General features: G+C 41.2%; 1 protein-coding gene across 1 annotated transcript; it reads right to left on the bottom strand.

Moving 5' to 3' along the window:
* Positions 1 to 624: 624 nt before the first annotated feature.
* On the bottom strand, positions 625 to 10,713 carry SAMD13 (sterile alpha motif domain containing 13). The gene is made up of 3 exons (XM_084266224.1): positions 10,629 to 10,713; positions 6,506 to 6,617; positions 625 to 850 (listed from the first exon to the last, which is right to left on the bottom strand). Exons 1-3 carry the CDS (start codon positions 10,679 to 10,681, stop codon positions 707 to 709), a joined length of 309 nt encoding a protein of 102 aa, XP_084122350.1. The 5' UTR covers positions 10,682 to 10,713; the 3' UTR covers positions 625 to 706.
* Positions 10,714 to 11,524: the final 811 nt, after the last annotated feature.

Raw genomic sequence — 11,524 nt, 5'->3', positions numbered from 1 at the left:
CATTTTGCAAAGCAACACAAACTTTTAAAAAACAACTATACATAGAACTACTATTAAAAATAGGTGAAAACAAGCTGCAAATTTAAAGGACAGCAAAAAATACACAACCCAGTTTCACCTGTCAGCAACACCTTCTGCTATCGAAGGGGTTATGTTAGTTGTACTTACAGCTTTAAACATTGCAGCATACCACGAGTAAACCTTAATAAGGTTAAAATAGGACCCTCTGCAAAAAAGGGTGAGTTGGCAAGTCCCATCCTAAAATTATAAGTAGTAATAATTTTAGTAGGTCTTTAGTGTAAACCAAAACCTACTCTCTCTCCCAAAGATGCATGTAATATACTTTATTTGGGTTCTGGGTGGGGTTTTTTGGTATTTAAATTTATGAAATCAAGAACATGTCTGGCTTGAAAATGAGAATGACATACCTCTCTTTTGTTCTGGACACAGTGATATAGCTATCTCAACATGCTCACTGACACTTCCTAAAAGAGAAAATCATTATGTACTATGTAAAAAATACAAACCACCTCTCTCAGTTCAGACTCAGTATATAGTATATTGCCAACTCTATCCAATAGGATATATATTGTAATTTGGTTTAAATTCTTAAAAGATATATTCTCTCTTTACAAAGTTCCATCACACGAAACCAAATTGCTTATTTATTGTTTGAGGCACAACACGACCCCAATCAGACAATTCGCTATAAAGAGTTGTTCTTTAGATGTTGTGTCTGTAGAGGTTTGACGTGATACTCATAGATTTTCAGCGCAGGCCCCAGTTTTAATGAAAGTCCAGTCAGGACATCATTTCTTGTCATCAAGAGCAATGATTTGCCATCAATTTCCTATAAGAAGAATTAAAGAGTTGATAAAGACATATGTACAAACAGATGAGAACAGTCATGAAGCAAACAGAAGACTACTACAGAGGATCAATGAGAAAAGAAATAGTAACCTTTATTGTCTTGAAACTATGTTTCTAGCTGCTAAATTCTGCTGTCTGCTTTTCAAGTGGTCACCTGTGCTGACTAAGGCATAAATACCATTTAGTATGAGCTTCATTTCAAAATTCCCTCCTTGTAAATCTGTTTCAAATTAATAGGTACATGTGCAGATTGCCTAATTATCAGTCGTTAAGGGAAGGATACTCTTAAGAAGGCAGCTTATGAAGCGCATTTCAGAAGAATTCCCATTGACAGCGACATACAAGCTTGGACTAGTCGGTATCTGCTAGGAACTTCAGATGCCTTCACTAAAGGGCTACTACCTACCCATACCTCTGAGGGGAAAGGGGAGAAAGGCATGTGGAATCAGGAACTGGGGAAGAACCTAACTCTGGAGCTCAACACACTTCCTTCACTTACAGTGGAAGAGAGTAAAAGCAGCAGCTTCCCAGAACAGATGTTGACAACCCCTATGTATGCCTGCTTAAAATCCCTATTTTCAAATAACAGGTGTCTGGAGGGTTCCTTTCAAACCTTAGTTTTGGTTTGGGTTTTGTTTTGGTTTTTTTTAAAGATTAGGAATCCTGGAGGCTTTGGGTTTTTTTCTATCTCAAAACCTTGTGTCCTGGTTTTGGTCAGGATAAAGTTAAATTCATTTGTAACAGCGGATGGAATGCTGTGTTCGGGAGTTAAAATGGGAGTAGTGCTGATAACACCCTGATGTTGTTAATTGCTGTCAGACAGTCAAGGACTTTCTCAGCTCTTCATGAGAAAGGAGGGGCAAAGCCAGGACAGGTGACTCAACTGATCAAAGAGAGTATTCCATGCCAATTTCGTCCTGCCCAGGATATCGGGGGGGCTGACGGGAGGAAGGCCTGGGGTGGCTCCGGGACACGCGGTTCTTGGGGGACAGTCGGGTTCCGGGACGGCTCTGGGTGGCACGGCCTGAGTTGTGTGGTTTGGTGAGAAACTGCATTGTGTATCAACAGCTTCATATATTTTTGCTCTAGAGTCCTGTTAGCATTGTTATATTGTATCTTTCTGTTATCTTAGTAAACTAGCCTTATCCCAACCCATGGGCCTCTTAGTTTCTTGGTTTTGGGGTTATTTGCCCCTTCCTTTTCCCTTCCCTTACTTCTCACACACACACATACACACACACACCCCTTCTCCTTAAAGGAAAAAGAGCAGGGAAAAGAGCAGGCAGCTGTGTGGATCTCGGCTCTCAGCCGGGGTGAAACCACGACACCTTGTATGTTTGAAAACTACCCATAAACAATTTTTTAAAGGTTGAAATAGAAAAGAATCCACATCTTCTCACGTCCCATCACAATTTTAGACACAGCATCATCCTTTTCTCCACACACTCCTGCAGTTCAATCTTACCACACTATCCAAGAAGCAGAAGCTACAGCTACACACACCACCGATGCACTGACCGGTGTCTCACAACACTGCCAGACCTCCCAGGGCCTGTCATACCCTGGAGAATTATACAGCCTTACACTGGACTTCATACTGTTGTTGCACTCTTTTTTTCTTTCTTTCTTTTTTTTTTTTTTTTTTAAATAAAAGAACCCCACTATTAAATGTTGAAAATGTTATCAACAGCCAACAAACAGTTCAAACGCTTTCATACATTGTTGTTGTCCATGATAATATATTCCAAACATTCTGTATATTTGTAAATATTATAAACATCACACATCAATTTGTCCCACTGTAGCATCTTCCTTAGAAATATTAAATGCTGTCTTGGAAACAGCAGAGATCCTGTCCTTTATTACAACCACCATTAAAAAAGGAAGACTTATATTAGAGTTCAGCATGAATTTGTCCAAACTGATCTCTCTTATGATTTGATAAAGTTTATAAATCAAAGATACACGAACAAACCATAACATAGTCAAAGATCAGATAACAGTGGGATTTCTTTAAAATCTCCTTAAGAAATATAACTGCTAATCCCTTAGAGGGGCACGATGTAAAAATATTTTTCTAAAAGAAAAAAGTATCTTTTTACCCAATTGCAGCAGGTGCCTCTTCCCAATTTCTGTTAAAAGTGTTAATAATTTAAATCAATTTCTATCCTCTCTTTTCCATTCATCAAAATTCTTTCTGTTGGAATTTTGACACCAATAAGTATTTTACTCATTGGTATGACTTCTTCCGTAGGGTTCCCCATGGATTCTAGAAATGTTAGTAACTAAGGCTTCCATTGAACAGAAAACTGACCCTCTAAACAGATCTCAGTAGAAATGAGTGATTATGTATTCACAATTCCAAGCTTTTTATACCTTTGTTTATATTGTAAGCTTTACCTCTTCCACTTCTTTCCAGTTTTCTACTTAAACCTGCTTCTGCAGATTTGCCATAGTCATTCCATTTTTTGGTACCAGGTAGGATTCTGTGTGCTTTGGTGACTTCTCTGAATTTCTTCTCTGCTACTTCTCCATTTTCTGGACTTTTTTCAGGACACAACTTCAATGCCAGCTTTCCAACTACCTTTATGTCATCTGCAGAGGCACCCCTCTGCACAACTATAGCTAGTAATAATTCTTCACTGCACCAGGACAACCTCAGATGGACCAGTTAAGTTTCAAGGCCTCCCAGCACGCTCTCCACACTTTCTCCAAGCGACTCAGAACAGCAAGGCTTTACAGTACAGCTCACATGAAAGCATGGCAGCCAGCATGCTCACACGCAGCTCAGCTAGAAAGCAGCAGTGGACAAAATCTACCACTGAAGCCCAGTTTCCCTTCTGATAAGGCACTACAGTGTGGCAATGGTTACCATTGTGTTACCTGGGCTGTCACAGTGCTAAGGGTTAGGAAGCCACACAGGCAACAATGAAGGTCAGGCATAGTGCTAGCATGTCTCAAGACATGGCAAACAGCTTCAGTCTTTGAGTGAGCCATAGCCCCCTGTGCTCCCAGGGCTTAGAGAAAGCTCAGCCATGTATGGGCAGGCAGCAGTTCTTTAAAGCCATTCACACCCCCATCCTGCATCTGGTCTCTGCCACTCTCTTCAGTTATCCTGTGCCCCCAAACTTCTTGGCTTGTCTGTTTTACTGTCTGATGTTATGGGATTTTTTGTTATTGAGCAACATCCTTCAGTTGAATCTGTTTTCATCAAGTGAGTTCTTTTGACTTGTTGACATCAGTGGAACTCCAAGAGGAATAACATATAATCATCACCTCTTACCAGCACTGAAAATACAGTGTTAATGAAACATCCTGCAGTCCTTGAAATGTCTTCTAATTTTCCTTAAAATGTGGTAAGAAAAATTCAGTTCTTAAACATTCTTTGAGTCACTTGCTTTGGGCAAGTCCAGATGTATTCAGATTCATCAAAAGAAACTGTAAAAGTCGAATGTAGTAACAGATCTTATTATTTCATTCTGGGTTGCGGATGCTGTAAGGAAACCAGTGAACCCCTACTGAAGCAGTTCAGTGGAAAACACTTTCCCAGTGTTGTAAGTGAAACAAAGAGTTCACCATTTACAACCTCATTCCCCTGCCAGTACATATTCAGGGCAATAGCAGATCAAATGAATTTTGGTTTCTGGGGCCTGGGGAACCAGCAGTACAAATGGCAGATTACAACAGATACGGCCAGAGCTTCAGCTGCACACCTGGTGACCCTACAAACAGAGAGAGGATGGCTAGGGGTTCCAAGTGACACTGACTGCACTGCCATACCTGGAAGGCCTGGGAGATCCTGATAACACACACCGTAAGTACACAGCGTTAAAGTTAGTGGCTAGTGTAGAAGAAACAGAACACCACCACTACTAAAGGAGTAGGGAGAGAGCCACTCCTGGTGCAGAGAGGGAATGGGCTGGCATGGAGAACTAGACGCTTATTGCTCATCGTGTTGCTAAGGGGATGAAGAGGGAAGGAAGTGGCAATGAGTTCTGCTGAACATCTCCAGCACATCTCCTGGAAGTATCCTGGTGGCAGCTGCCAGACCCTCTCTCCAAGGCTTTGGCACAAAACAAAGCTGGCAGTGGAATCACAGCTACATTTCTGCCCATGAGTATCCTAGCAGAGTCCTGGCAACACATTGCTAAAATGCAGCTTACTTCAGCTATCCTCCTGAAGCCACTTGCCCTCACTGCAGAATGCTAATAAAACCTTTACACTCTACTTCTATGCTGCTTTCCATCAGGCTGTTGCAAATTGCTTCGCCAAAACTCTTGAGCTAGCCTCACTCTGCTGCTGCAAGATCAGTAGTAATCACTGCATTATTATTGACAAGCCAGCTGAGGTGCAGAGAGGTTAAGATATTTGATGAAAGTCAGAGGTATCTGCCAGTATAAGGAAAAAACCCAGAGGCCGCAATTACTTTGCCTGTGTGTTTTTTTAAGCTCTGTTTCTAGGGCTGATAAGGAGACAGATGCTGGTACAAAGGAATGGATATACTTAAACATTTTTTTAATTCATTTTTGCCAATTTCCAAATTCTGAAAAATTAGTAGCAGCTGCAGAAAGAGCCTCTCCCCACCCTACCAGAGAATTAACCAACAGCGGGTTTTTCACCCCCAAGAACAAAGAGCAAAATTTAGATACGCTATTATACTCATCAATTACAATCAGAAGAGATTTTGCCATCTTCTGCATTTGCTGGAGGTCAGCAAGATTAACCTGCCCACAGATGCACAGCTTCCCTGCAAAGCTGCCAATAACCTGCACTAGCTCTGTGCCTTGGAAGGTCAAGCCATCTATTTTGATAACTAAATGTAAGTCTTCGTAACTAATTTCCTGTTAGTCACACACGAACCTATAGGTGTATCAGGGAGAGACGTAAATTCCTTCTCTATGGACCAGGTGGGCTATAGGCCAAGTAAGCCAACTTTCCCATTCTGCCCCACTAATACACCTTTCTGGTGTGCTGAGAGGTGAGCTACCAGGGCCATGTGACTGTTAAGCTCTTTTCTGATCAAATGTACCAAAAGCAGCCATCCATTAGCATCAGCAGTTATAAGGCCCAGAAATGAAGACACAACCTCTTTCTCAAACTGAGTCCTACAAACACGCTGCTCCTGTGCCTAAAACAATTATTCCCATTTACTGCAAACTTCTCCTTTCCCTGTTCACTTGCACTGCTAAATTCAATGCAACACAGCAGCCCCTTTTTCACCTCAGGTCTTCAAGAGCAACTACCTTCTCAGAAGCCTCATATTTTATAAATCCTCATGAGTGTATTTGCACAATACACTCCAGAGGAAGAGAATTACCATTCACATTTTAAGTAACAAGATAGTGAAACTGAGTGGGTTGTATAAGGAGACTGAGTCCAAGCCAGAAAATTTGTTTAGATTCCTCACTTTTCAGATGACTGTTTTAAACAAACTCCAACCCATTACACACACCCTGTAGAACAATGTTGTTTCTGAAAGATCACAGTCCCATGGATTGTCACCCAATAACACACTCAAATCCCCCCGTTAATGTAGGATTTTCACTCCCATGTAACAGTATATAGCCAGGTCCATGACAAAAACATGCAGTGTGAGAAACTGTTGGTGGTCAAAAGGTCTTCCTAACAGATTTACCTGCTCTTGGAAAGCATTGGCTTGTTCTTCAAATCCAGCTGTTCTGAAGTAATTCACGACATCAATAACGGCCCAGTCAGCAGGATCTGGAGGTCTCCCATTCTCTACTGAACTGCAAAGTGCAAACCCAGACAAGTAATCACTAAACGTGTGCAGAGTATCTGCTGCTTCTTTGTGCACAACCTAGTACATCCCCTCCTCCCTTGTTCCTCAAAAAAATGATCCTTTGACAGACCTCCCTCCACCCTGATACAGAACAGCCATTCTTGCTCTGTTCCATTTCAAAGACATGATGCTGGGCACAACAGAGGTACCTCTCCCCTCAGAAAAGAAGAAAGTACATGAATCTTCCCATCAGCCACAAGTAATCAGGATCTTTTCCCACAAGTGTGCTGCCTTTGCAGTTGGAGAACAAAGATTACCATGACTGAGGTACCAAATCCCTGTCTTTCAAGACTGCAGCTTGTTTTCAGTTACCAAGCACTCAAAGAACTGCAGTATGTGGTTTATTCTTTTCCCAGGTGAGACTGTGTTTCTTTGTATCATGGGTGGAAACTGCTGGAAACCATCTTTACCTTGTAAAACTAAACAAAACAAAAACAAATAAACAAAACAATCCCCCCCCCCCAAAAAAAAAAAAAGCAGCAATGATCACATTCTCAAAGAAAATTTCTCCAGACTCTTTTTGGACTCATCTTTGGGCAAATCAATGGACTTATAAAACAGCTACAAATATGAGAAAACATCTGTTAACCACAATCAAGAATGAATCTTTTCTGTGATTGATATCCAGCAACTGCTTTCCACCGTAGAAAAACATCCAGTCTACCTCTTATTATCCTTATCCTGCATTTCTTTTCTTAACCTGCCATTACCCAATCTCAGCTAACCTTTGTGTACCTGCAAACACTGGGTAAAGAGACACACAACGAGCTCAATTGCCTCTCCTGTAGCAATTTAGGGGGATGAAAAGCAAAACAGCAAAAGAACGATCTTCTCAAACTAGGTGCCAAAAATCTTCCACTGTTCTGCATGCTTAACTATAATGCTAATGAAGAAATATGGAAAATGTACAGATCTGGGCAGATGTCAGTATCCTGTCCATTTCCAGTCCTGAAACTAGACTCAGAACTTCTGTTTTTTTCAACAGCACTAGCCAGAAAAAAACCCAGAGATTATATTCTCCCTACAGCATGTTTGTTCTGTCCTTCAAATTTTTCTTCTCCAGCTGCCACCACCTCCGTCTTGCCTAGACTTGTATGTTTTTCAGCAAAACAACTGAGTGAATCAAGGGTCAACCATTTTTCCAAACAGCCATGAAGAGAAGTGAACAGAATCATGTCTAGTGCCTCCCTTCACTGTTTCTACATCATCCCAATTTCTACAACTAGCTGAGCCCTGAGAAGGAAGACTCATGAACATGGTGAGTTTTGCTTCTCCCCTAACTCTTGGAAAGTACCTATCAGCATACAAATTCTGGCTGCAAGGACTCATGCTGCAACCTCAATATCTCACTGTACGCTGCTCTCAGTCTTCTAAAAGCATCTTCTTTCCCTTATCCCATGGAATCTATCTATGCAATGAGCAAAGGGACAGAGTTTCTTACTTTTGCTCATCAAGTAATGACTCCATGAATCGCTTCACTGATTGTGATTACACAGAAAGACAACACTCAGCAAAATTGAAAAGGAGACTATTTGGCCTTATCAGAGCTGCACTTCCATTTTTTTAAATCAAAGAATATTTTTCAATTAAGACTGTTGGTGTTGTGCACATTCTGAGGCTTAAGAAGTAAAATGTGAAAAGCACCATAAAAAAATCTACACATATAAAAGCATTATTTGAAGAATCATATTTAAATCCTTGCATTTTTCCCTAAGCCACAGACTATCACTTTAAATGAATCATCTTCTAAACAACCAATCCCAAACGATTCACTATTTTAAAAAAATGCACCATAATAAATCCTAAAAGGTATTTAATTGTTTCTAAACAGCAAATCAAAGATTCAATCTGTAAAATTACCTCCTTACTGTATTTTGCTTACTTCCCCAAACACTTCAGTTTCAAGCTAAATATGGTCCCAAACCCTCCCTCCCACAACTCTGTATTTCAGCTCAGGTGTGTTAGTTCTTCATGTAACTCTCCTTTTACTGCTAGGGAGTGAGAGCTTGGTCCAGCCCCATCCCAGGCTCAACTGCAACGACTCCAGGGACTCTACCTTAGTCACTAACTAATCACAGGAAATAAGCAGAAGCTGGTACCTCAAGGAATAGCGTCATGCTGGACCTCAAGTGTAGCAGATTTCCACAGCTACAGCTGCAGAAGACTCAAAGACATGTGGCAGACTGCTGGAGGCTGGATGCATTTTAACCCATCTACCCGCACAGATGCTCATTTGGCTTCTAGACTTTAATAGTCTCCTCCTTGTCCTGCTGTTGCACATGGCTCAAGTCTTTAGACAAGAAAAAGGAATATCAAACAGCCATAGCTTAACTATACAGCAGTTTATGTCAGACACCCTGGATGCTGTAAAATCTTAAGAGGGCTGGCATTTTAGGCGTTGTAACAAGATACTAGAAGCACTGCTAATGAATAAAGATGAGGTTCATCTGCTTTTCACCACTGTCCCTGTGCCTTTATTGCCATCATGTGGCAGAAACAGCAAGGCCTGAAAGGGTATAGCTGTGAACAAACAGATTTTATTCAAGCTATTTATAACCACTTCAACGAAGTGCCAAATACTTCCTTTGTAGATATGCACACGGGCACGTTGTATACACTCGTTTAGAAACCACAGCTCCTGATCATTTTAATTGCAATCGCCATCCGTTTTAAAAAGACACCTTTGCAATTAGTAGTTGAGCCTTTATCACCTAAGCCTCAGGGGGAAATGATTAAATGTAAACTGTCCTTGCTTTGACTGCCTTCCTTCTCCTACTGGAAAAGCAAGACCGTCAACTGAAGGTGGCTTCTGAGGGACACACACGATACAATCTATTCATGGTCACTGAATACGGAAATGCATTTAGTGTTGGTGAGGTGTAACCAATGTCTCAAGTGAAGGGGGAGCATGCTGATTTCAATGGCTGCCTTCAGGTCTTCTGATGCTGTGTCATAACCAGGTGCTTTATCAGCATCCTGAAGTGACCATTATTCTTATTACTACTACTATTATTTATTCTAGTGCCTGAGAGCCTAAGCGTTATCTGGTTTCCTTGGAAGGCTGATGGAACAAGAAGAATGAGGTGCAGCTTTGCAGAAGTGTTGCAGCTTAAAAGGACAGACTAAGATCTCTCTCTAGTACTTTTTTTTTAACTGTATCTATATATGTACATATATATCTCAGCACAGCTTCTATAACCTTAAAGCTGCAAGGCTATTTTTGTCCACATAGTACTCCACTTCTCAGATCATAACTTCATTCAGAAATGTTAGCTCTAATCTAAGAATTGCTGACCTCCAAAACAGTTCCTACCCTTAGCCTACAGTCTGCCACTCTAAAGAAAACTGTAAAGCACTGCACGCCATGTCTCTGCCTTATTCCCACCCTAGGTCTGAAGTAAAAACCTGGCAATTCAGGGCTTCTCCTGCAAACAATTTAAAATATCTAGTCCAGAAGAGAACTGTTGCCAAAGACACATGGTGCCGCTACTATTTCACAGCTCTAGATGGCTGGACAGTCAGCAGAGAAGGACATATGTCTCCCTAAAAGGAAGGAGACATCCACACAGGACACTTCCGGCCACAAGGCAGCAGTTCTGCAAAAGCCACCAGCAGACAGGTGAGCAGAGGTAGAGTATTGGCTACAGTGCTACCACTTGCTTCAGTCTCTGGTTGAGAGGAGAAAACAGTGGAGAAAGGTGTCCCCCTAACTTAAGTGACTAGCTTCTACACCCTTCCATTGCTATACGGTCTTCTCACATACCATTTGTAACCAATCCAGTGCCTGAGACTCTTCTATTTCAAAGATAAAATACAATAAAGCTAACAGAGAACAGGAAGGGTTTGAGATGAGCAGAGATGGGGGTGCCCACCATTGCCAACTGCATTAAGTCAAAGGAAAACTACAATCATAATCCACGTGCTGTTTACATAAACTGAACACTACAGACTCACTTACTTTTTCACATCCAGAGAGCCATTTTCCTTGTTTTCCATGTCAACAGCTAGCATGGGGAGGATAGAGGTTTCTTTTACTTCAGCAACTGATTGATAAGGGGGGGAAAAAAAATGTGTTTAAATTAGCACAAAAAGAGCAACATAATTTAACAGAAACAAGCATTCTACAGGGACACAACCATGTTTCCACCTGAGAACAAAGTCTACTTTCCTCAGAAACCTGGAGAAGCTGATAACAGCTCATCAGCTACAAAAAGTTGACCTGTGCTTCAAACACAAGAAATATTTCACGCCTGAAAAATCAAGGAAGGTAATGTTACCTTTAATCCTTTTGGAAATTAATCAAATTTTGAACAAACTATATATTATACACCCACAGATTTACCTGAAATGATAAACAGACAGATGTACAGATAGATACCAAGAAAGCTGACTATGCCTTCAGTCCCCCTGCTATACTGAGGATCCAGACTTATGATTTTATCCCTCACAAGGTTTCTGAAGTCCATAGCCTTGTTTAACAAATGGGGAATCTGGGATACAGATGAGCACAAAGTGACTTTATACCCATGTCGCACATAAAGCTGGTAAGCAGAGTTACTACCCGAGTGCCAAACTCTTGAGGCCTAAATCACTATCTTATCCACAAGACCATCCTTCCTGCACTGTCACAGCTTCTTCTGGAGGCATGGTATACTGAACTCTGAAAAGGAAAGGAGCATACAAAGGACACAGGAGAAAATCCAGTTTCCCTCCTTGCAGCATGCTGGAGTACTTTCACCACACAGCTTTTCCCACCACTGCACAGAGCACGAAGAAATCACAGAATGACCCCAGCCTTTTATTTCTGTTCTCAAGTAAGCCTCTTCTGTGTCAGAGAGCAACGAAGAACTGGCC

This window comes from Gallinula chloropus (genome assembly GCF_964237585.1).
Source record: "Gallinula chloropus genome assembly, chromosome: 6".
NCBI lineage: Eukaryota > Metazoa > Chordata > Aves > Gruiformes > Rallidae > Gallinula > Gallinula chloropus.
This window is presented reverse-complemented; position numbering and strand designations above follow the sequence as displayed.

Excerpts from the sequence above, each read along its gene's own strand:
- SAMD13 (XM_084266224.1), bottom strand. The coding sequence starts at position 10,681 with ATGCTAGCTGTTGACATGGAAAACAAGGAAAATGGCTCTCTGGATGTG. Across the intron at positions 6,618-10,628 it reads GGCTCTCTGGATGTGAAAAA|TTCAGTAGAGAATGGGAGAC; the intron begins GTAAGTGAGTCT and ends TGCACTTTGCAG. Across the intron at positions 851-6,505 it reads CCAATGCTTTCCAAGAGCAG|GAAATTGATGGCAAATCATT; the intron begins GTAAATCTGTTA and ends TTCTTCTTATAG.